This window comes from Tiliqua scincoides, chromosome 3 (assembly GCF_035046505.1).
Source record: "Tiliqua scincoides isolate rTilSci1 chromosome 3, rTilSci1.hap2, whole genome shotgun sequence".
NCBI lineage: Eukaryota > Metazoa > Chordata > Lepidosauria > Squamata > Scincidae > Tiliqua > Tiliqua scincoides.
Window position 1 is genome coordinate 43,547,330 of NC_089823.1, and position 27,102 is coordinate 43,574,431.

A 27,102-nucleotide genomic window follows, 5' to 3' on the forward strand; every position below is an offset into this window, starting at 1 on the left:
AGAGAACACCACAGCCTTGCCAGTCCTGTCATCTAGCCAGTTTTCAACCATTCTTTCTAGCACTTCTGTTACTCTGACACATTTTCTTTTATGGCTCAGCTTCCCTTGCAGACAGCAGGCAAATTTAAATGTGCATACATTTTTGAACTGATTAGCATAGGTAATTGAGCAGTGGCCTTTTTTTTAAACTCTGGAGGAGATGGCAAACATGGAGATGGCTTCATTTGTGCACAGTATGCAGTAGAAGCCATTTTTTCCCCATTACTTATGTATTTAATATACTGGTAGCCAGTGCAGCCTGGAGAAGAGAATGATCCCGATTGTGTTCCTTAGTACTGTAGTTCCTTAGTACCTCTGTTAGTATTAGCAGAAGATGGAGTGTGGCATATGGGTCAGCAAAATGCCCCCAGGTCCTTTAAATTGAAATATGTTAAGGATGTACCCCTTTTTCCAAATCCTGCCTCTGTGAGATTCAAATTGAAGATCTTTCATCTAGACTCCCTAGTAGTGAAAACTGCCAAGTAAATGACTGTGAAGCCCTAATAATGTCTCAGAATTGAGAAGAATTTTTATATGCATTAGGAAGCCCCCAGCAGTCTCATTAACTGTATTTCAGGATTATTAAAGCAATCTGCAGAGACTGGGGACGGGATTCGTGCCATAATCCCCTTGGATAATGCCATTCAAACTTGTTATATCTGGTATCTCATGGACCGCACAGTCTAAACACTTGAAACGCTAGACTGATTGAAGAGAACAAAAAAAGAAAATTAGATGGATGGAGAGAAAATAATCGGAAAGATGCATCATTAGCATTGGTTCAAGAACTGTGACTCTGTATTCCAAAATAGAGAAATATTCAGTGGCACAAATTCCAAGTCTTTAAAAACAAGGGTAGGATTGCTACCAGTACCAAGCAGACCATATATTGTTGTTTATAAACTCTACATATTTCTGATTTCTTCAAGCACTAGGTCATATTTAGGCTTCATGTTCTTCTTACCCAGTGAAATGGACAGTAAGACGGAGGGCACTGGGTTCCGGGTCTGCTCCCCCTAATTGCACCAACACCTACACAACTTGCTTTTTTTTCATCCTCCATGAAGCATCCATGTTTAAAAGCAGCCCATCATATATATATCTTTGAATGAGTACAGTCTCTATGGCAGCATTAGAATTCTGGGTGACTACTGGCACTATAGAGATTTCTAATCATTGAGGATATTCATGTGAGGAGCAATTTTCAAGCATTGTCTATAGTCCTTGAGTGAGGTGACATCAGCACACAGAAATACTCTTCAATGGCTTCCAGCAAGTACAAAATCTTTGAATTGTCCATAAGACAAAGGAAATTTAGAACTCAGGCGTCCTCTTAGTACCCTCATTTTGCCTGTACTAACTAGAACACATGGAACATATACATAAGTCACCACTTTTACTTTTGTTACATGTTTTCCTTACTAAAAGGTGAGAGAGATAGGCAATGCATATAGTCAAAATTCTGTAATACATAACCAATACATTTATGCATTACAGGTGCAGCCTATTTATCCACGGATTTTTTTATCTGCGGATTTGTCTCAACACTAATTGGGTGGGGGAACTGAAAGTCACACACTCCTTTGCCCTGCACTGGCGTCTCACTCCATTTCCAGGCAGCCCAAAACACTGCAGAAAGGCTCTGCCTCACCCAGGCAGGGAAATAGCCCTGGAAGAGGTTCCCCTTGCAAAGGAATACTCCTAGAGCCCCTGAGCCAGCAAAGAGGCTGAAGAGGGGAAGGGAGGCGGAAAATCGCTGTAACCAAAACACGTGGAGTGCAAGCACTCTCACTCACTCACACAGGGGCAGGTGTGGTAGCAACAGAGGGCATTGCTTTGAAAAACCCAGGGAGTGTTTGCCAAATTCCCCCCCCCCATTGAGATGGTGCAGGCAATCACTAACACAAGCAACCCCCCCCCCCATGGTGCAGGCTATCACAGACACAAGCAAGCCTTCCCACCAAGCAAAGCATGAGATTTAGCCTACAATCCTCTCCACACTTTCCTGGGAGTAAGCCCCACTGACTACAATGGGGCTTACTTCTGAGTAGAAACGCATAGGGCTGGACTCTTAAAAGATCAGCATCCCATGTGAAAGAAGCTGGGCAGCTGGCAATGGGGAGGGCTGAGTACAGAGAGGAGGGGATTGATAACAGCTGCCTTCATTTCCTTCCATCCAGAAGTGTCAGGCTCCGGTGTATTTGCATAACTCTATGGAATTTAGCATAACGCGTTTTTTGTTAATCGAGCCGAGTCACGGAACAGAACTAACATGGATAAATAGGCTCCACCTGTACTTATTTTTATTTATCACTCTGATAGACCATGCATCATACTAGAAAGTTATGTCTCCAGAAAAATATGCTTATTGAAACCAGTGACACAGATGGATATTTTGCAAGCAAGAAGACAGAATCAATAATAGACTAGGTTTGATTACACGGTGGCATTTAGCACCACATATCCAGGATGTTAAAACTGATTGACAACAAAACACTTCTCATCTGCAGTGATACTTTTATTCTTTGTTCAAATACACAACATGGTTTATAAAAGTTAACTTACCTGTGATGATAAAACTCGTTCACGTAGTTGAGAATTCAGCCTGCTGAGTTCTTAGCCTGCTGGGGTTCTTATAAAATAACATAGTGTGTAAAATGTATATCTTTTTGGATACATTCTGGGATGTCACCGAAGATCTACTGTCTCCCAATACATTTACATCATGATCATTCATTTCCTATTGCCATTTTAATTTGCTATTCTTAGTGTTTAAAAAATTGACAAATGCTGCTGCAATATAGATCTCAAAGTACTAATAATTTTAATTCTAAAAAATAGAACCTCCTGGCCTAGATACTGCCTGCATTTGCATGCAGTCTGTTTTTGAAGCTTGTAAATTTAATTTTGGATCTTGTTCTTTGACTCTGTAAGGTTAATTTACAAGACTACTTTCTGCATGACACAATGACTTTCTGACATCACTCAGCTAAGTCAGTGTTTCTTTTTCTTTTTTTTAATTTAAAAAAAGTCAGTGTTTCTAAAGGTTTGTCCTCTGCTGTTCCACTTCACCTGGTCCACATCCACTAATTTGAAGTACCACCGGAAGTAACTGGTGATGACATCATCACTTCTTACTTTGTTGTGTTTGTTGCATTGAATCTGGTCTCACAACTCAGAATTTGTTGTGAGACCAGATTCAACGCAACAAACACAACAAAGTAAGAAATTCAGGGTGGATAGGAGAACTTTTTTGAGTGCATAAAAGCATGCTTTGGAGCTCTGCCTATTGAGCCAAGCCTCCTGCCACTGTTTGTTGTGTCGCATTCCTGGTCTTGCTGCCAAGCGGCAGGTGTCCAGGAACCCTGCAAATACCACCAGACACTACCTTGAGTACTACTGGTGGTACCCATACCACTGGTTGGGAAACACTGAGGGTGAAAATGCTGTGAGCATAATCCATATTCATATCACAGTTTCAGCACAAATTAAGACAATCTCAATATTTATTATATCAAACTTTATTTGAATGCAAGATCAACTTCTCTGAAAACAGGACACACACCCCCACACACACTGATCTTTACTATGAGATAACTTCAAACAAATTCCTTAATTAATTTGATATAATGTAAATCAGGTAGTTTAATATATTAAGAGATAAATTCAAACTGATTATGTACCCCTTGGTATGGAAACAGACAGGAGGATCCATTTTGTCTGCTCAGTAGATAAATACAATGGATTTTTCATAGAGCTCTGGCTTTCATAGCATGCATGCATAAGTTAAATATGTCTGCAGACATATATTTTGCTCTTATTTGCATTCTATATAATGTGTAAACAGAAAATTAACCCTTCTTGACTAAGGTTGCAATCCTATACACATTTATTTGGGGGTAAGTGTGAGGCAGTTAGTAATTCCAACTGAATTCAATTACAGTTTCTTCTGAGTAGGCATGCATAGAATTGCACTGTCAACAACTATATATTTTATGAGAATTTGGGGCTTCTGTTTCAACTTGGGGAGCATTATACACACTCACACTGCCCATCTGAACCCCTCCCCCCTTTAAAAAAATGCTTTCAACTTTCTCTTGAAACCCTAGTGAGTGGCAACTCTGTACACTGCCTAATGCTACTGTGTTTTGAGCTAACAGATCTGAAAGGAGTTGCTAAGATGTCAGATGACATGTCTCAGGAGGGGGCGCGGCTATTTCATATGACTAGTCTGTCATCCCTGGCTGAGGAAGGACAGGAGGCTAAACACAGAATTACAACATGGTCATTTTAAATAAATAGTCTGAATGGCTCATACAAGAACAAATTATGATATTTCAATACCCAATATTAATTCTCTTTGAGAAGGGCTGCAATACATCCTGATTTGTGCTCAGGAGGTTTCAAATAACCCAGTGTTTCTCAAACTCTGGGTCAAGACCCACTAGGTGGGTTGCAAGCCAATTTCAGGTGGGTCCCCATTCATTCCAATATTTTATTTTTAATATATTAGACTTTAAGCTACCATTTATGTGACTGCATTTGGGGAAAAGTTACAGACCTGTACTTTTAACAAGTCACTGTATATATTCTTTTAACAATGACAGTCAATGGGACTACTCCTGGATAAGTGTGGGTAGGATTGCAGCCTAGGATTGTGAAAAATTTTCCTGCTTGATGATGTCACTTCTGGTCATGACATCACTTCTGGTGGGTCCTGACAGATTCTCATTCTAAAACGTGGGTCCTGATGCTAAATGTGTGAGAATCACTGAGATAACTGAGATAATCACTGAGGTAATGTGTTGCATTACACTGGCCTGCATGTGGAATAACCATTGTCAATTACCATTGGCATGGACAATGACGATGAATCCATCCTGATCTGAATCCATCTTGATTGGAAAGTAACTAGCATTTCAGCACTTACACTCTGTACTGCTCTGTACTTTTGTAGCACTTGTTTAGTTTGTAAAATGTTGTTTTTTAACTTCTTTCCAAAAGTTACTGGCACCCCTGTAAGAGTCTAGTGTCTTTTATCCTAACCTTCATAGAGGTCAGATTACTCACAAAAGGTTAACAAATATCATATACCCATTTTTCCCCATAAAGGCTTACATCTGTCAAATATTCAAGCTTTTTTTTCCCCCGTGAAGAGAACTGTTCACCAGAATGATTCTCTTTCTCTGTAGTTAGTCACTATGCAAAACACATCTTGCTGAAGCTGACAGGCTGCAAATATAGAATTTCTAAAACCTTCCATTCTGTATTGTTGATGCCGCATGCAGCATGCATATATATATATATATATATATATATATATATATATATATATATATATATATATATATATATATATATATATGGCTCGGCTTCTACAGCTCCTCAGCAGCACTCCAGAGATTCTTCGTGACATTCCCCTTGCCTCACTGGGTTACATAAGAGGCACTTAAGGCTGAAGTGGACCTTTAGAGAATTACTTTGAACCAAGTCACTCAAAGTGACATTACTTCATTTTCAAGAGTAGTGATGCAACACTTCTGCTGCACTCTACCTGCCTAATCATCCTTCCCCCAGACATATTCATTACAGGCCACTGGCAGTCATAGAAGAACTGCTTTCTCAGGCCACATTTTTTTCGCAAATCCCTTGCTTGGAAAGCATCAGGGTTTTCATCATTCTACATGATGTTGATGCCCGTGACTATTGAGGCACAGATTCCCATTAGAAATATTAAATTGTGCACAAATGTTATTTGACCCACTGAATGCATAACTAAGTTTTCCTACTTAGTGGCAGCATACAATGTTCCCTTGCATCTGAAACTATTTTAGCTCCCTGAGGATAGACATAAGGAGTTTTGCTGCATCCATTAGGGTTGCAGCGAAAAGGGCATCAGGGTGGAAAAAGGCAAGGATGCAGATACTTCCTAATCCTGGACAGTTTTCCAGGATTTGAAGTTTTCCTTCAAGAGGCATTCCCTGCATGCCTTGAGGCTTTAAGTAGCATTTAGACTATAGCAGACCACTATGCTAAGATAAATTTCTTCCCCTTGATCCATGAATGGCTTTAGCAGGGAGCTTTGGGATCACTTTGTTTTTTGAGAGGCTTGCCAACTCATAGTTGTGAAAATTGCTGTTTTATTTTATTGGTCAGCTAACTGGTTAGTTGAATGGTCCCAATTTGCAGAGGCCCAAAAAAAGGGGAACCTTAAAGGCTAAAGAACAGATACTGTACTGGAGGGTAGTGAGGCTGGAGGAACAATCACTACAAGGCAGATACAACTTAGGGCAGATGCCCTATTCCTTGAGATCAAAAAGTGAGTAATATGTTAAGGGCAGTGCAGTTTCAGAATGGTGTTGGTGTCAATGGCATACTTCAGAATTCTCTTGACACCCCAAACACCATGTATTTAGCATGCAGGAAGCAAGTGTTGGGAGTTGCCTTCAAATTGTGCTGGGATGAGCTGTTTTACCTAGGGCCAAAGTACACATTATGAAGCGTTTGAACGCTTGCATTTAAAAATTTATTTTCTTTTAACCCACAGAAAGAAAGACAGAAAATGGCACAAAACTGGAGGGAGAGCTTCACCTTTTAGTTTGCTAACTTCAAACTCCAAATGCAATCCCCCTATGCACCATTATAGTGTTTAAAAGCTTCCAATGACATCTAACTGGCTCCACTTATCCTGGTTAAAAGAAAATAAATAAAAGTAAAAGTTTTATTTACTTTCACCATATGTTCAAATTGATTCTCCTTATATACAGATATATTTGCAATATTGTCACCTGCCCTGAACCTTCATGGGGAAATTAAATAAATTGGTCTGCAATCCTATACACACTTTCCTGGGAGTAAGCCCTAATGGGTCTTACATCTGAGCAGACATGCCTAGGATTGTGCTGTAAATGTCTTTGAGCCCAATCCTGGGCTCCGTGCTGCTGCAGACTGTTGCAAACATGCCATAAGGCATGTTTGCGAGCCTCACTCTGGGTTCCCGCTCATGCTAGCCCAGTGCCAGCCAGTGCTGGGCTAGCGTGGGGCAGTCATCCAGCCTCCATGGCTCGGCAGTCTCCTGGACCCCCGAGCCACAGCATGGTAAGTGGGGACGGGGGCGGGGAGGAGACATTCTGGGGAGGGGGGCGGCCTGCAGTGGGAGGAGGGGGAGGGAGGAGGCATGACACGGAGGCATGCCGGGGGGAAGGAGGGAGGCGGGACCATGGAAATCCGCTCTGCAGGATCCAAGGTGTTTGAGGGCTCAGCGCCCTACACAAACGCCTTTACTTTACCACCAACCTTTTGGTCGTCGGTAAAGTGAGTAGCCCCATTGCGGGGCTGCTTACCTTACCCAGGAGAAGGGGACAAAAGTCCCCGTCTCCCAAGTTACCTCCCACGGTAGCCCGGGGCGCACAGGATCTGGCGGCAGCTGTTGTCGGTGCTGCTGAGGTTGGGTGCCCCGGGCAGCTCAGGATTGTGCTGCCCGCTGGCAACATCTGGGAGACAGTCTGATTTCTCAGGTCTCCACTATGGGCACTACGTAGTTTATAAAGCATCTTAACATTATAAAAGTATCTACAAGTGTTCTTTTTCTTCTATATTCCTTGATATTAAGCTCTTTACTTTTTACTAAGTACAGTTTTAATTATTAAAGAATAGCCCCTACCTTGACCCTATAGGTCAGTGCTGCTTCTTACTCCCACTGTGCTCCAATCATGACGGACATCTTGAACCAATTACAGGACCTACACCGGCTCTGCTGATATCACTTGTTAAGGGAAGCAGCACAAGTTCAAACATTGTTAAAGCTGCTGTACAACGTAGCTGGGTGAATTCAGATGAGCAGCTACAGTAGTGGAGCAACATAAGAGTTGTTTAATAACTAACTTCATTTTCCCTGGATTGAATGTTCTGATGTGTCACAAATGCATGGTGAGATTATTGGTGGGTTGCAGTATCAATTTACATGTGACATTAATATTATAGCACCATAATTATGCACAGTGCTTCATAAAATAATAGCAAGAAGACAGGTCCCTTTTCAAAGGAACATACAGACTTACATTTGCCATAAAGTGGCAGAGGAAGGGGAGAAGAATGGAAACAGGGGTAAATGGGAAAATAATGTGTGTTCTCTGACATATCACAAGTCCTGAGAACTTGGTTTCCATGCACTCCTTTCCCCTGGGTGTACAAAATGGTTCTTATCAGCTTGTACAAGAGGAATGTGTGACATATAAGCAGATAGTGTTTAGTATTATGCAAAGTGTCTGGTGGTTGTCTTTTTAAAGCTATTTCTCTTTTTGTAGAAAAGCAGCCAGTCTCCCAGTTACTAGTAGTTACTTCAGTTTGCCAGCCTGGCCCAACACCTGTAAAGTGAGCATGTTGTTAGGGCTTGATGCTTAACACCGTAAATTATAAATAAAGTGTGAGTGCAAAACGTGACAGACTGGATTATCACAATGCATAACTATGTAGTAGACATTTAATCAGAGAGAATAAGAAATACTGAATCACAAGGAAATCTATTTTTTCTACACATTTCCCCCTTTTTTCCCCATTGGATCAACAAATGTAGCTGTGATGGTTGGCTTTTTGTAACAGCTTGCATAAAAATGCCATTAAACTAATAATTTCTGAACTTTCATTAGAATGTTGAAGCACTATGTACAGTTGCAATCTTATGTGCATTTCCTTGGAAATAAGTGAACCATCAGCACAATCCTATACATTTTTACCCAGAAGTAAGTTCTACTATGTCTAATGGCGCTTATTCCCAGAAAAGAGTATATAGGAATACAGTTCAAGTTAGTTGGCAACCTTCAGTCTCGAAAGACTATGGTATCGCACTCTGAATGGTGGTTCTGGAACAGCGTCTAGTGTGGCTGAAAAGGCCAATTCGGGAGTAACAATCCCTTCCACAACGGGAGCAAGTGCAGTCTGCCCCTGGTCTGTCTCCCTGGCTATGGGCTCAAGTGCCCATACATACAGTTCAAGTGCTTCAGGCTAAACATGTATAGGATTGGGCTATATCCAATCATTTAAACCCCCAATACATTTTTCCCTACTTCTTTTGTGGGATGTTTTGGGAATATTATTGCAGAATAAGGATCATGCTTTCTTATATTTTATTTTATATCACTGAAGTGACATCCCGCAGACCTAGATCCTAGCCTATGTTGCTACCAGTGGCCACAGAGGAAGATCTGTATTCCCTCTGCCTAGCTCTTGGTCATATTGCTTGTGTTTGTTGATTATTCAGCCTATGTAAGATGCCTTGTTTCATGTCAGAGCATGAAAGCTGCTAGAACTCTTTCTGCCTTGTTATACTTGTATTAATTCCCTGTCCTAATCTGAATGCCTCCACCTCTGGGCTGTCAGCTCTGTCGTTTCATCCATTATTGGTAAGACAAAGGGTCAAAATGCACATGATGGTGATACCTCCCCCATGTCTTTAAATGTGTCTGACAAATTTCTGTAAAGTAAGGGTGAGAGATGTGATTTACAGTGCAGTTTGAGGCATGTCTACTCAGAAATAAGCCCTATGATGTTCAATGGGACTTACTCTCAGAAACGCGCATACAGGATTACAGTCTTGAAGAACAGAAAGGGCACAGAGTGACTGAATCCTCACCCCTAGTACTCTCACACTTTCCAGCTCTCTCCCTACACCAACCTTTTCTCCTAGTCAGAATTCCTTCAGTACTGGAGCCCAGCAGTATTGATCTCAGGGGATGAAGTGAGATGAGCAGCAGGCAGAAAAAGGGGCTTCCCCTCTGCATTAACGTTTTATGGGGCTGCAGCTTTGACTTGTATTTTGACACAGAATACAAAATATTCTGTATCATTCCATCTCTATAGGATTATGGTTTCACTGTTATTTATCTATCCTGAAAAATGTTGCTCTGAAGGCTCTGGATCAGAGGGGGGCTCTGAAAGTATGTGGGGGCTCCTTTCAGTTTGACATTTGGATGTGTATCCTCGGATTCTCTCTCTTTTTTTTCCTCCAAGCCCAACACAATTAGAGAGCCTAAAGTTGGATGGTAGAGTATCTGCTTTGTTTGCAGAAGGTCTCAAGTTCAATCCCTGGCATCATCAGGAAGGACCCCTTGAGAGCCTAAGAGTCAGTGTAGACAACACTGGACCAGCAGTCTGCTTAGACATTAGTTAGCTTCATTTCTGTGTTCAGTCAGTGGGGCTGAAGAAAGGAGAATCTAGATCCAGTGTAAATTTTTCTCATCTCCTCTCATCTCCAAGGACAACAGAGCTGCTGATTACCTGATAGGAGGGGCTTACTGACAACTAGAGAGTGGAGTAATATAGAGTTCCTGAGGGCTGATATTTGTTTTTACTTCTTCTACAGTCCAAAATCTCTAATCAACTATATCAGGCAGAATTATATTTTAAATAATTTTCCAGAAATTTTTAGAGTATATAACACTAATACATGTCATCAGCATAACCAAAGGACATATATATATATATATATATATATATATATATATATATATATATATATATATATATATATATATATATATATATATGCGCATTTGGGTACATTTTACATCATCTTTTTCCTCTCTCCAGTACAGCATCATTCTTCTCTCCACCCACGCTTTTAACCTCATTCTAATTCTGTAATGCTTGCTGAGAATTAATAGTTGTCCCAAAGTCACCTAATGGCCATAATGGCTGAACAAGACTTGCAATACAGGTCTCCACACCCAGCGCAACTGATCACACCACACTTGTGCTCTTATAACTTGCTCTGTAAAGAATTTACTAAATAATATTCTATACAAGTACCAAATTTGTAGCACTTTCCCCACAAGAATCCTACAAGACTTTTTAAAAATCAGATTGCTACTTCTGTACCTTTAAAACCTGAATGACAGGCTGGAACAAAATAACAGCTGCCGTTTTTTCCCAACATAAGGTGATGGGGAAAAAACTAGCTGCATTTTTGCTAGTCATGAAGCTTTTAAAGGCACACTCATTGCCTAAATAAATAATTTTTTAAAAGGCAAAACGCTATTTTCTTCAGCCTCTCCTTTTAACAGCCCAATTCTATGCATGTCTACTCAGAAGTAAGTCCCATTGGAGTCAATGGGACTTACTCCCAGGAAAGTGTGGATAGGATTGGGCTGCCAGTCCTGTTATAGTCAATGGGGCTTACTTCCTGGTAAATGTGCATAGGATTGCAGCTTTAAATAGTAAGCTAGAACTACCATAGATACTCGCCTACGTGAAATTTTTGCCAGGTAATCAAGCTCCAGTTATCACTTTGCCTTATCTCCAGGTCAATCAGAGGGCAGAGCCTTTCAATTCTGAACAATTTCGTTTCTCTAGGGCAGACAGGCACCAAGTTTTTCAAGCAGCAGGCAGGCACAGCTCCTTAGAAGCAATTTGTTAACCTTTTATTCTCCTTCCTTCTGCTGCAGCCTGGTTCTGCTTTGCAAATGCTTGCAAAGCAGGTCTGTTTTTTGAAACACCAGGATGGGATCCTCCTTTCCATCTGAAGTAGGCTACAATTCAATGCACCCTTACTTAAGATTAACACCCATGAAAAGCAGTAGGTCTACTTCTGAGTAAAAAGGGCTGCAAATATATGCAGCTGCATCTCTCTGCTGTGAATTGAATTGCACACTCCCAGTTATGTGTTATGGGTTGTATGTTGCACGTAGAGCTTCTGGCTTAACACACCACACACCTTAAAGGTGGATTTGATTCATGGTTCTCCTGCAGTGTTTCCCAACCTTTTTCACTTGCGTATCCCTTGGCAGCCTATTTCCATAAATTGTACCCTTCATATTAGCAAAATGTTTGTAATTAATAATACAAGCCCTTGTCTCCTCTATATGAAAGCCCATTATGTTGTTGGCAACCTTCAGTCTCGAAAGACTATGGTATCGCACTCTGAATGGTGGTTCTGGAACAGCGTCTAGTGTGGCTGAAAAGGCCAATTCGGGAGACTTCATGTATTTATCATAGTGTTTTCTCTTTCATCTGTTTGAAGAACAGAAGACTGCCTTTGCACTGTTTTGCACCAGAAGTATGCTGAGAAATTCTGGGTGATTGATCACTTTCCATATTATGTTTCAGCTTTTTCACTGTGCTGGTTTTCAATCACTGGTTCATACATGAATCGATAACCAAAAACTAGCTATTGGTGGGGCTTTCACAGCCAACTAGCTACTTTCCTTCCTGCCTTGCTGGTCCTTGCAAGGCATTCCTATCTTGCAAAGCATTCTGGAGCAGGACCTGCCTTTTTCTACCATTATTCCATTCTTTTTCAAGTACACCTAAGGTCCTGTTGAGTGTCCCTAGGAGTACATGAATACCAGGTTGGGAACCCCCTGTTTTACTGGTATGTTGTTTACAGTGCACTTACAAAAAGGTGATAGTGCTGATAGTACTTGCAAAAAGGTGATGAAGACCAGAACTTAAAAAGAATAAAAATGTATCTTATGATCTTTTACTATGTTTTTAATAAATTAGAGACTACAGTTCTTAGGTAACAATTAGTGGTGGGTTATTTTTCAGGATCTGGCCTCGAGTAAAATCAGACAAAACTATAATCAGACACCCCCTAAGTTTAACCCCCGACTTATCCAAGGGACATAGAAAATTCCATGGTTGTTGGCTCAAAACCTGCCCTCGACTTATCTGTGGAATCGACTTATAGGCGAGGGCCTGTGGTATATTGATAGGGGGTCTTCTTGTAAGTATGATTGTATACATTTATTTTTGTTAGCTCTGAAATGGATTTTGTGGAGTCTTCAAGATGTTGTGGGTTTTATTGGGGACCCAAACAGGCTTTATATCTGACAAGTTTTGACCTAGTTATTCTGTTCCACTAGCTCCGGTTCTGGCTTTTTCTGCCCATTACTTCATTCCATTCTTTTTTTCCCAGTAGTCAGCAGCTTCTGACTCTACTCCTTAGTCCCTGTGAAAGCTTTTAATATTGCCCCTCAATTCCTTGATGTCTTTGCATGTGTTTCCCTCAGACCCCAGTCTCTAACCTAGTTTCCTCATCAGGTTTCAATATCTCTTGTCTGCTATGAATGTGGCCCTTCTGCCTGCTTTATGTACATATTCTAAATATAGAAATAAAATAAGGCCTTTATAAATTTAAATACATCTCAAAGCTGTATACTGTGGAGATTTTAATTGATAAAAGCCTTATTTTAGGCCTAAAATATCAGAAAGCCAACATAAACAAAATGAAATGGCTACAACACAATAGGCCGTTGGGTGAGTTTCTCTGGCTCCTGAGGCAGTGAATCATCTCAGTTTACCACACAGCTCTCCCTTGGCTCTGGGAGGTTTTAGTTCTACTCAGATCTGCTCTAACATTTCACAGCGATAACAGGGATGCTCTTTTATTTTTGCAACATCTGTATTCTCACACCAAGCAGAGCATCCCCACTGCTGAAAGCTCTTTGCCTCTGACACTATAATCATTTACTCTGCAGTGACTGGTACCTGCATTGGCTTCTGAAGCTGCTGCAGTAAATTGATCATAACAGTTTCCTTTTTCTTAAAAGTTTTAATATGTTTAATCTCAATGGACTAAGGGCGCAATCCTAACCAACTTTCCAGCACTTGCCTAGCTGTGTTAGTGGGGCATATGCTGCATCCTGCAGTTGGGGGGCAGTCACAGAGGCCTCCTCAAAGTATGGCAATGTTTGTTCCCTTACCTCAAAGTTGCATTACCCTTATGTCGGTGCTGGAAAGTGGGTTAGGATTGTGCCCTAAGTGTACTTATTGAGAAATATAAGACACTTTCAGCAGCATTTACTGTTGGGTCAGTGATTTGGGAAAAAAATGGGAAGGAAGCAGTATGCTGGCATCATACTGATAACCAAGGTATCAGCTTGACCACAATCTAGGTCTGGTAACATGATTTAAAAGCACAGAAGGTATGTGGTGGATAGCTCATTGAAAATATTGACTTTGTGTGCAGCAGCTATGAAGAAGGCTATTTCCATGCTGGGATCATTAGGAAAGGGATTGAAAATGAGAGTGCCAATTCTTTTAAGTTCTTATACAAATCTAGGGGCCATTGCATTTGGAATATTGTGTGCAGTTCTAGTCATCTAACCTCAGGAAGGAAATTGTAGAACTGGAAAAAGTGCAAAGGAGGGCCACCAAACTGTTCAGAAGCCTGGAGCCTTTCCCTACAAGGAAAGGTTCCAGCATCTGATGCTTTTTAGCAGGGGGGGTTGGGTGGAGAACAGCACAATCCTATGCATCTTTACTCAGAAGTGAGTTCCAATGTATTCAGTGGGGCTTACTCCCAGGAAGATGTGCATAAGATTGCAACTGAAGAGGGGATATGATGGAGAGCTATAAAATCATATGGTGTGAAGAGTTGAGTAGCCCCATTGCAGGGCTACTTTCCTTATCTGGGGGGAGGGAAGAACTGTCCCCATGTTGGTGCTGCAGCAGCCCTGCCTGCTGGGCAGCTCAGGATTGGGCTGTGATTCCCCAAAATGGCCTCCAATGCATATGTGTGTATGCTAACAAAATTTTAAAAGATTATCTCCACTAAGCACAAAATAAGGGGATTGAGCAGGGACAGGAATCAAAAATAGGTGCAGGCATGTCCCTGTATCAATGGGGATTCCATTCTGGAACTCTCTGTGGTTAAGTGAAACCATGGATATGGGCAAACACTGCCCCCTCCCTCCAGAGGCAAGGGAAGCTCATCCACACATGTCTGTCGCAGCCGGCTCAGACTGAGCCTTAGAACGGGGAAGGGGGGAGAATCACTTCCGGTTTTATGAAAAAAAACTAAGTGATTTTTTTTATGCCTTATAAGGCATTGGGAGGTCCAGGGAAACCCTGGAGAGCAAACGTTCCATATGTAATAGGATGCAAATACAACATTTAAACCACCAGAGTGGAAATCACTACTTTTGTTCTTGAGAGGTTGTTACAAATCACATTTGTCTCAACAAGGCCTTTACCAGTACAAATCCTGTTCACTTGTTCATTCTGCTGCTGTTACGCTAACAAAGGCACATGCATTGATGCACATACAGAACATTTACAGAGGATATCGGGCATATAAGTAGAATTTTCCCCTCCATTGAAATGAATGGGATGACGTTTGTGATCAAGTCATTCTTTTGAAGTAGCCATCTGCAGAGAAAGAACCTTGGCAATAAAATCTGCACATTGAGAAGACTATTTTACTCACATAGACTCATTCTCAAGACTTTCTGGCAATGTCCAATATGGGGTATCCTTTGATGGTAGGAAAATTTGTATGCACACTAGAAACTCCCAGTCCACCACAAATAGAAGGATCAGGAGTTAGCTTTTAATTACTCATGTGCTCAGGAATACATGGTCACCTCTACTGATAACTACTAGAGTAGCTTCGTAGGTTCCCTAAACATTCTATCACTCTGCTGAGTTAAATACAGCCAGACTTTCTTCCCTTCCGTTAATATAAAATATGGGAAGCTTATGCCCACACTTTCAAGCCTAAAGGCCAACTCTTCGTTGGTGTTAATGTAAATTTTCAAATCCTTTTTATACTTTTTGTTATGCTTGTGGATTAGACTCTTTTGGAAAACAGGCAGCAATTGGGGACTTCTGAATGCATTCCTAATGCATTGTTTGGCAGAACAATTTGCACAGCAGTAAAAATTATAGTTAAAAAAACTAACCCTAGGTAGGCATCTATTATACTCATTATCCTTGAAAAATTTCTATGCAAATATTGTCAAAAATTTCTGCATAGCAGGAACATTTTTTTAAGCCCTTACAGTTGTTTTGGTTGGTCCTTTGGCATGTATAAAAATGACTATCAAAATGTGATTAGTGGAAAAGGAAATTTAAAAAGTCGCACTGTTAGGATGTTATTTTCCTCATTTTAATTGCCTAATATGACATGCCAAAGAAGCGGTAATTTTTATTCACTAGCGCAGGCTGCTTTATAAAGCTTGTAATCTACGTTGCAACCAGTTGTTGAAGAATAAATTGACACCAAAAAATAAAGTATATGTAATTTGACTAATAATACAATCCTATACAGATCTTCTTAGAAGTAAATCTCATGGAATTCAATGCAATCCAGTGCACCACAATTCTGGGGCCGTAACCCATTGCACATTTATCTGGGAGTAGCCCTATTGAATTCCCTAGGATTTACTTCTGAGTAGACATACACAGGATTCTCCTGCCAATTGCTCTAAAACTAATCCTATACACACTTGAGCGTAAGTCCCATTTAATTCAATGGTGTTTACTTCTGAGTAGACATTCCTGTGATTGTGCTATAAAATGACTTGCCTACGCAAGCATCTTAACAACATGAAACCGAAGTCTAATCTATAAGGACTCCCTTGACTAAGGACACAATGGCTTAGGATGTATACCTGATACTGCAGTCGTAGATACTTCGTCTCCAAGATACATACTAGTTCCATTCCAGAGGTGTATCCAGAACTTAGAATGTACATATATCAAAACACCAGGCTCTTGCTGGCCCAGTGCTATCACATCTGCACAAAAGCACCACAACACACAGATTGCACCTTGTGAAATTGCTAATGGGCAGCCCAATCCTGAGCTGCCCAGGGCGCCCAGGCTTGGTGGCACCAAGAGGGGCTACCGCCGGATCCTGCGCATCCCGAGCTACCGCAGGAGACACCTTGGGAGAAGGGGACTTTTGTCCCCTTCTCCCGGGTGAGGTAAACAGCCCGGCGATGGGGCTACTTACTTTATCGCCGACCTTAGTAAGGTAAAAGCGCTCATGTAGGTCTCCACGCCCTACACAAGCACCTTGGATCCTGTGGAGCAGAGCTCCGCAGACCCGCCTCCCTCCCTCCCCCGGCACGCCTCCAGCCTGCTCCTGGCATGCCTCCCCCTGCCATCTCTCCACTCCCTGCCAGCCTCCCCCCTCCCCGGAATGCCTCCTCCCTACCCCCATCCCTGCCCCCACCTACTGTGCCGCAGCTCGGCGGTCCAGGAGACCATCGAGCCGCGGAAGCTGGGCGACCGCCCTGCACTAGCCCAGCACCGGCCAGCCAGCACCGGCAGGAGCCTGGTGGTGAAGCTGGCAATTGAGCCTTATGGTGCTCGGCGGCGTGGAGCCGTGCCACTGAGCACAGGATTGGGCTCGCAGGCATCAGTAAATCAGACATCCATAACTCAGGGCATAATCCTAGGCATCTCTACTCATTGAACCACTGAGTTCAATGGGACCTATTCTCAGGTAAGTGTGCATTGGAGATTATGAGAGATGCCGAAGACTGACCATTCATTTGACTCTGACTCTTTCATTGTTCAATCATATATTCTTTTCATTTGGGAAAAAAATCCTAGATATTCATACAATCTTTTCAGAAACCATCTACTTTTGGCATCAAAGCACAGCAGTGTATTAGGTCGCAAAAACTAAAAAACGGGAAAAGTTACTATTGGATTCATTGGCAAGATACACCTTTTCATGTTGCATTGCCATCAATAAATGTTAAATACAAAATTAAAGGAAGTTTTCCTTCCTACTATTGACTGTGCTCCATTTCTCCAATGTCCAGCCAAACAATAAGTCTCTCTGGGGGTGGGGCAGAGAAAAAAGAAAGGAATTAATTGACTATATGTTGATTAAATTTGCAAGTCAAACAGGACAATAAAGGTAGTTCTGTCCACTGAAGTCAATGGAACATGGGAAACATTTAGAATACTCCTGGGCCAGCTTGCATACTCAGAACTTGTTGGAACTTGTCTTGCCTTGCATTTTCCATATCCGTACCTTTGTGATTTGATTCTCTAATTCTGGTGGTACTTATTATTCAAACAATGCATATGGACTTCTATCAAACTTTCCCCAATGAATAAGCAAATTGAAAACTTACCACAGAGATTAGACTTTGTGGTCACCTAATGCCGCTATTGAACTGTCACTTCTACTTAGAAAAATAGTAAGCACATAATGCAATATCTACCGAGGCTTGCAATTTTAAAATAAATTGCTGAAGACAAAATTCACTGCCCTTGGGTCTTCTGAAACTGAACTTTATTTTCTCAATAGAGCAATTAGGCACTTTTTCAAAGTTCTATGAAATACCAGAAACTATGCAGGATGAATAATGCAAATAAATGTTTGCACTTTCTGCTTGAAACTTAATTGCCTTTACTGTTCATCCAAGCTTGTGCCTCTCTCGTCATTCACACTCATTTGTGCTTTAATTTAAATGTTCACAATAGGGTTGCAACCTCTGAGATGGACCAAGGACTTAAGCAGCAATTAGTATTTTTATTTATATAAAACATTTACTTCTTGCATTCTCCATCTCATTGAAGGGACCAGGAGGTCAGCCTACAATCCTTTTTCAGCAGTATCACACATCATATCATAAATTCATTCAGTTAATAATGAAAATAAAATCTAAAGGCACCCATCAAAATGCCAGGTTCCAAAGTTCATGGCTGATGCGGTGGAATTGCAAAGGATTCCCCCAAGGAGATGGGGGTATGGTGTCAGCAGTGGCCCATTGCATCGAAGGTATAGGATTAAAACTTTGACTTGCAATGGGTGTGGTCCACAGCTGCAACCTATTAGGGATAATGAGGACCTTGAAGATAAAGGTGAAAGAATCATTGCCAGACAGTGTAGGAATAGAAGGAGAAAGGTTGGAAGGAGGACTGGCTGGAAGCCAGTGTTGGGAACTTGAGGCAGGTGACTCAGACGCAAGTCATGAAAATGAGTGTGTTTTGTTTTGTTTGTTTGTTTTTGCTGACTCAGCAACTTGTGAGTCATGCAGTGGAAGACTCTGAAAAAGACTTGAGTCAGCGCCCCCTGACTTGGCACTCATCCCCACACGTGCTGACCCGAGTCTGCCTGTGTCTGGGGGTGCTTGCTTACTGTTTTTGCCATGTGGAAAACCTTGTGGGGCCAACATTCTGACCAGCAAGTAGCAGGGTGTTCCAGTCAGGAGGCAGGGAAGGGTTAATGAATCTGGCGAGAGGAGGAGAGACAGGAGTGAGCTCTTTTTCCCTGAACTCCAACACCGACACACACCCTGGCAGCAGCCCTATTTTTTCTGTAGCTGGCTTTTTAAAGGGGGGGGGGGCTGGAGTTGAGTCCATTATAGTCACTAAAGAGTCCAGGCGACTCAGAAAGTGCCCCCTTATGACTCTTTTTTGAATCAAACCGCTGGGGTGATGACTCTGCGACTCGAGTCAAGCCATGCTGGATTTTCCACTGCTAGAGGTTGAAGACTGGTGTGTGGTTGCCTTGCCCAGGAGCTGCTGAGAACTGAGGTGTTGCTGCTACGGCCACAGAAGCTGCTGACAAGGAGCAGGGGAAAGAGGACCTCTGCAACCCTAAACTACAATGGTGGTGGGGTCCAGCAGTGCTTTCTGCAGAACTAGGACTATTGGGGGGGGGGGAATGGAGGCTAATTAGCCCAAAGTGGGCATGAGACCTCTAGATAAAGATTTTGATGGGACAACTGGAAACATAAGCAGAACTAAGAACTACAAAATAAAATCAGAAGTCTAGCTGAAGCAAATACGTTTTCACTCCCTATCTCAAGGCTGATAAGGATTGGGCCAAGCAGATCTTGTGCCTGTTGATGTTGTTGCTCTGATGTATTGCCTTGTTCTGAATCACTTGAGTTATGGTGCTGAATATATTTTTCTGTTTGCCTTTCCTGTCTGTGGCTTCTGTTTACTTTTTCCAATGAAATCATGTTACTTAATTACTATGATCTAGCTAGGTCCTTAGGACCTAGGAAATTCAAGGTTTGGCCACTATGTGCAGGGTCTTCATTAAACCGCTTGCAATAGTACATTTCTATGCCAGAAAAAAAGTTTCACTTGTTCAATTTTATTGCTTGGAACAACAAATGTTCCAAATATATGAAAGATGTCTCTGTCCCACAATCCTCCAAGGAGCTCACGTTATCCAGTCATGGATTAGACCCTAACTCCTAAGTGACATGCAGCCCAATCCAACCTGAATAACCATATTGTGATGCAGCAGCATTTGCATGGCTTCCACTGCATCCCACAGGGGATTTTTGGGTGATGGAGATTTCCTCTTTGGGGTAATGGAACATTTGTCTACTTGCCCCAGGGTAAGCCCAAGCAGCCGCTATGGGGTAACTCAGACCTGGCTAGGTCACTTGCTGGTGCAAGTCCATGTTGCTCCATGAAAGGAGATCAAGACTGGGAAAGGTGTGCCGCTGCTGCCAATCCTGATCCCCTCCTAGTCCTGATCTGCCTTCCTCCCTGTGCCATCAGCACCCCATTCTACCCACCTCTCCCCCATTTCACCCCACCCCATTCAACCCTCCTCCCCATTTCCCATAAATCCCCTATACACAGCAGTAAAGCATAGGAGACATACATGATAGTAAAAATGAAGTTTTAAAAAGATCAGCACACGTGAAGATATGTATTTACTGAATATGAGGTTTCCTTTACTACTCATGGCTCAACTTTATTTTATAACCACAATCTTATGCAATCAAAGAGTGATGAGCTGGGGGCAGTGTGTGTATGCATGCAGCCAGAGTTTCTTTGGAAGTTCTCTATCCAGTCACATAGCTAAAAATGAAAGCCAGTTTTCAATGGAAAAGTAGGTTGCTTGTTCCCCTTATTGAGTGACTGCAGCAGAATTTTTCCAGGAAAGAGGTTTAATAATTAGAGCTCCTTCCAACATCACCCCTGGCAGCACATGCTTCTTTCTGTACCACTGGAAGTACAAGATCACATATGCTATACCACCTTCACAGAGGCATAACTAGGTTGGACCCTGAGGGGCACATTCCTGGGCGCTACACAAAAGGGAGGGCACATGACTGTCCCTCAGACTGCCCTAATTATGAGGGAGGTGCTGGTGATTTCATGCCCCCATTACTTGTCCTTCAATGGGGAACCTCCACAGGAGAAGGAACGGGGGCATGAAGTTGCCACAGATAGCACTCCCTCCTCTGGAGAGAATCAGGGACTGCCTTGCACTGTAAGCCAGTCACTTCCAAGTTCTCCCCAGAGGAGGTGCTTGTGGCTTTCGTCCCCATTCCTCCTCCTGTGGAGGTTGCCCTTCAAGGAAAGCCAAGCCTCCACAGGAGAAGGAACGCGGGCATGAAGGTGCTGGAGTGATTACTTCCTCCTTTGGGGAGAACTCGGAAGTGACACAGTAATGTCAGGGCAGAGTATCAACACCTCTGTTCCTTCATATAACCATGTCATCCTTCTTGGGAAATGGAGCAGCACTGCCATGAAAAGAAGTCACATTATGGGCTCTTCCAATGGGGCATCAAAAGGAAGCACACTGTGGGGGTTTCCATGCTGCTGATAATGTCAGAAGGGACCTTTAGTTTATATATAAAGTTATTTTAAGTGCTAAACCTTCTATTAGTAGTACCACTTACATAAAACTGTCAGATCAAGTCTGTAGAGATGTGAGAGAAAGGATTCTTTTGTTTGTTAGCTTATGAGCTTTTGAACAAGAACACCCTAAATTAACTTTTCTTTTTAAATTTCTAGTTGTGTTGCTAGATACAACCACTGCAATTGGAGAGCTGGGATGGAAAACGTATCCTCTAAATGGGGTAAGTCACTCTGCATGTACCCTGAAATCATGCACCTTTAAAACATTGCAAATGAGTGGACAATATCTGCTTTGTGGCCCCATGAAATAGGGATCGGTGCGCCAACTAAAGAAGAAACTGAACAATTGCAAACCTTAAAAAATAACAGAACTGCATGAGTGAAAGACTACACATTCAAAACAGCATCATATACTAACCATCTCTCAAGATTTCTTTTTTGAGTATGTGCTGATTTACAAATGCATATGAATGAAATTGGAGCTTACACTTCAGTCATATTGGACATGATCTAAGTTGTATACCCTTGCTAATTGGGTAAGAGGCACTTTTTCAAGTGGGTGCTCCTCTTTTATTTAGCGGGGGGGGGGGAGTAACTGGCCCTCCTCACCCCAGCAGTGTCTTTTTTAGTGGCTGTCTGCTGGTGTTGCATCTTTTTAGACTGTGAGCCCTTTTGGGACAGGGAGCTATTAGTTGTTTGTTTGATTTTCTCTGTAAACCGCTTTGTGAACTTTTGTTGAAAAGCGGTATATAAATACTGTTAATAATAATAATAATAATATACAAGATCTATTTGCAAGGTGTAGATAACAGAAAATTTGATTGCTTGATATCAAGTCTATGAATGTTTTTTGAAGCACCGTTCATAAGGTTAAAAAGATCAGTAATGCAAACATAAACCTGGTTTACCAGAACAAGGTTCCTTTGCTAGCTACAGAAGTCATGGTTCAGCAAATGCAAGCTGCTTCATGGCAAAAGGATAACCTCAGTTGAGCATGTAGTTCTTACCTGTTGGATCCCAGCCCATGATACCACGCAGGTGTGAATATAAGGATAGTGGCTGGGAGATGCCTCCTTTGAGCTTGTGGCTAATGAGTGCTTGTTTAAAATTGCTGTATAGTCTGAAAACGTCACATGAAAATGGTACAAAAATGGGATAATCATGGAAGCCATTGAATAACTGGTAGGTAGCTTGCCTGTGGGGCTGCAGGGTCCCTCCACCCAGTTCTCCAAGCAGCAACTCTTGGGCATGGCAGCCATACACTAGTCTCCACCATCTCCGGCAGTCTCTGTTACACTATTTTGCCCAGCATCGGTTAGTTCATTAATCAGTTACATCCATAAGTCAGTGTACAGTCCATCCATTGCTCTGTCAGCCAGTGAATCATCCAGCTTTAGTCCTCTCTCCCGCCCACAACCTCCAGGTGCTACATTTATCTCTAAAGACCTTGTTGCTTCTAGTAGCTACAGCTGTGCGGCACACCCATTGCTGAAAGCCCAAGCTTTAACCCCATTTTCCCAAGTTCACCACAGTAAAGGGCCACTGTGGACACCACATTCTATTTCCTCACAATATTTTGCGCAATTCCAATACATACAAACAATATCTTCTGGACATCATTTTGGTGGTGTGTGAGCCACTACTACATGTGTGCTGCTTACACTCGTCAGGTAATGTCAGAATTTCAGGATCATGCACGATGATGAGTACAGGATGAGACTAATTATTCATGTGGGTTCCAAGCACTTTTTTGGATAACAAAAAAGGCACTATAGCAAATCAATTTTTTTTTTTAAAAAAGTTTCTTTGCTCCAGTGATTGAAAAACAGCCTTGCTGACCTTTTGACTCTAAGATAAGCGTCATTAAGAAGACAGTCCATCAGCACTTCACTCAGCCCCTCCCTTCACCAATGCAAAATGATCACCTTTCTTTCAGGTGCTGGGGGAAGGGACGGGTCCACATGCAAGAGAAGGACTGATGGATTGTCAGCCAGCTGCCCTCTCTCTCTCTCTCTCTCTCTCTCTCTCTCTCTCTCTCATTAAGGAGGCTGTTGTTAAAGGACTGTTCAGTTTTTAAAACTGATTTTAAAGGGATGCATTTTTCCCCTTCTCTAGGGTTCAGCACATTCCTTCTCATTTACAGGGGCCATTCGTGTTGAGTCAAATCCATGTATAAATAGGCTGGACCTGTATATTGTTTATCTGTATATTGTTACTGAACCAGTTTTTCTAAATGGTAACTCAAATGAAGAAGAAACCATTTTACCAGTTTCTGCCACATGACGTCTTAAGACAGGAGACATCAGAGTACCGTAGGGAAGATGCATGCAGTAGTAGCAGCCCCCATACTGATAAGATAACCAGGGCTCCTTAGAAATATGTGAGAAGCAGATGGACAAAGAACAGGTTTTCTGTAAAAAATATAACATTAAAAAACTAGTTTGCTTTCTTGTGCATAGCAGAACCTACAATCATGGAAGTACACGTAACTTGTAGGGAGCACTCTTGCAATTGCAATGATGTTTCTTCTACACTCCCTATTTTTCCACGTAATCTCCGTCCAGTTCTATGGCCTTCCTCCAGCGAGACACAAGGGCATGTATGCCCTATCGGTACCACTCCTTGTTCTGGTCACGAAGCCATTTCTGCACTGTGCGAATCACCTCTTCATCATCCTCAAAATGTCTTCCGCAAATGGCATCCTTTAATGGCCCAAACAAGTGGCAGTCTGAGGGAGCTAGGTCAGGGCTGTAGGGTGGATGGGGAAACACAGTCCAACCCTGTTTAGTGATGTGTTCCAAAGTCCTCAAACTTGTGTGAGGCCGAGCGTTATCATGTTGAATCAAACATTCACCTGGGTTGTTATGGCGCCGAAGTCGCTGGAAGCGCTTCTTGAGTTTGGTTAATGTCTTCACATAAGCTTCAGAATTAATGGTGCTGCCTCTTGGCATCACATCAATGAGTATGACGCCCTCACAGTCCCAAAACACAGTGATCATGACCTTACCGGCGGAAGCAGTTGCTTTGAATTTTTTCTTCTGTGAAGATTGAGGATGACGCCATTCCATCGACTGTCGTTTTGTTTCGGGCTCAAAATGGTGAACCCAGGTTTCATCACCTGTCACAATCCTAGACAATAATAATAATAATAATAACTTTATTTCTACCCCGCCTTTCTCCCCGAAGGGACTCAAGGCGGACAAGAATGCTTCCCCCTTATCTTCAAAACATTTCAGCAACTCAGAAGAAATGTTTTTTCTGAGAGATTTGTGGTCCACCGTAAGACAGCGCGGAACCCATCGTGCACACACTTTTGAGTAATCAAGAGCACGGATGATTGCATCCACACTTCCTTTGCTGATTGACAGCTTCAGCGCCAACTGCCTAGTTGTTATGCGTCGGTCCTCGGGAATGAGCACATCAGCAAGCTGCGTCTTGTCAGGTGTGACAGCCGTGGATGGCCGCCCCAAATGCTGCAAATCTTGGAGCTCTGCCAAACCGCCTTCTAATGGCCTCACCCTCTGTGCCCAGCGACTAACCGTACTTCTGTCGACTGCAGATTCTCCATAAACTGTACACAAATGTTTGTGAATGTTCCCAACAGTTTCTTTCTCCGCAGTGAGAAATTCAGTGACGACATGCTGCTTGTAACGTACATCACTTACAGACGCCATTTCGAAACACTGCTGCAGCTACGCTATCTGTCTGAAGAAACCAAAAATATGTGTGCGCACTCCTGAAAATTCAAATAATGTATATCTAAAGTTTTGCATTCGTACCATTACTGTAGGCTGAGAAAAAAAATGTGGTGCATTACTTTCTGGGCGACCCTCGTATAAAATGGGGATAAGCTCTGAGTTCGTAATTCAATTTGCTTCATGTGAAAGCAACCAAAAGAGCACACAAAAAAATTGTCCAGTTTGAAGCGATCCATTCTCAAGTGGCTACACTTCAAAGATCAGGTTATGCTTTCCACTTGGCCAGTTCACTTAATAGCAAATTGGAGGAACTTGTATAGTTCAACTTTTAATTAAGATGCAATATATTTAAGCACTTAATCCATTTTATAGATTAACTTCTTATCCTGGGAACTCTTTTAAATTAAGCAGTTCCTTTCCTGGTATATAATTCATTTTTATGTGTTGGTATTGTCTTTCCATTGTTGAATATTTATGATGATGCTTGAGATGGTACAGACAAATGGAGGTGTGGGACACAATTTGTTAGGAAATTATCCTACACAAAGTGTGCTTGTGAGCTGCTATCATTCAGTTTAGTGTGGTTTGCACAGGATATGTTCCTTGTGGATTGTGCCCATAGAATACTGAAAGTGCTGCCTTTTACAATTTTTGTTTCCTTCTTTGGGGCTATTTTCTTCTTGAAAGAAAAATATATTATCCTTCCTCAGTACTGTAATATATATTTTAAAAGTCCTTTTAGTGACTCTGCCCTCAGGGACTTGAAACAATATGACATTTCTTAATCTTAGCCTGTTTTCAGGTTTATGGATTACATTTTTCAAGTTTTACAATCCTTTTTATTCTCGGATAGTATTTCCAGTCTATTAATAGATAGGATTTTAAATTTTCTTTTGCAATCCCCTGTACCTTGGAGTTTTAATTTTGAAGAGCATTTTTGTTGGAAAATGTACACAAAATATGGGTGAACACCAATGGCCAGATATCATTATTCATTGATTATATTTCTCAGCAAAAAAAAAAATCTCTCTTAAAATCAATAAAAACCATGGCAGTCCAAAGACTTCATTTTGTAGAACTGTTCAACTGACTTCAACAGATATATATGGTATAGAAGGGCCTCCCAGATTCATCAGCATTAATGATGGAGACACTGAGGTTGTACATAGGTGACACACTCAGCAACCTGAGCGTGTTAGCTGGCATTCCTGTTAAAGGCCAGTGGATTTCAGTCATATGCCCAACCACAAATGCGGGTTGGTATAAGTAGTACAAACTATGCCAAAATACTGTCAAGCATTTTGAAGCAGGCAGCAGCTAGAAAGCAACAGAAAAATGTTATCTTGGAAAACCAGCTGTGTTGACCCCTTGCTCTAGGCTTTTTTGTAATTGCAGTAGCAGGGTGTTTCCCATGTGCCTTCTGGTTCTTGTTTTTATTGATCAAAAGGGTTGCACCTGCAAAGGAGAAACGCCATTATAATGCAATGATGCATATTTATTTAATTTTAAAATACTTGTATTAAAGGATTTGCATCCTACTCTACCATCCACCATGGATCCAGAAGGTGGTTTAGAACACAATTTAGAAGCATAATAAAGCAACATAAAACCAATATGCAAAAACCAGCCAGAACAAAGGAGCACATTTCCACCAGATAATCCACAAACATAAACAGCCTCAATATCTCACAGCGCAAAAACCATCTTAGCCTTGCATCAAAAAATCATAATAAGGTAGCCTCTTTTGGTAGGTAGTTTTTTTTTTTCCATAATCTTAGTGCGACTATATAAAACGCCCTATCCCATGTGACCACTGCTTGCTTTTCAGATGGGAAGAGACATGGAAAAAGGCCCCTGTAGATGATGTGCGGTGCAATCCTATCTTGTGCTGGAACAGACAGGAGACCTGCACGGTATCCAGCACAAGATTGGGGTCTGAAGTGACTCAGTCGGAGGCAAGAGGAAACTCTTCCCCTTCCTCTTAGGTAAGACATCACAGCCCCAATGG

General features: G+C 41.9%; 1 protein-coding gene across 2 annotated transcripts in view; it reads left to right on the forward strand.

Moving 5' to 3' along the window:
* EPHA6 (EPH receptor A6) overlaps nucleotides 1-27,102 on the forward strand; it is a 499,677-nt gene that overhangs the window by 28,141 nt on the left and 444,434 nt on the right. For both annotated transcript variants that reach the window (XM_066619606.1, XM_066619607.1), the window contains exon 2: nucleotides 21,553-21,617. In XM_066619606.1, the coding sequence (XP_066475703.1) occupies nucleotides 21,553-21,617 (65 nt within the window). The remainder of the gene's footprint in view (nucleotides 1-21,552; nucleotides 21,618-27,102) is intronic.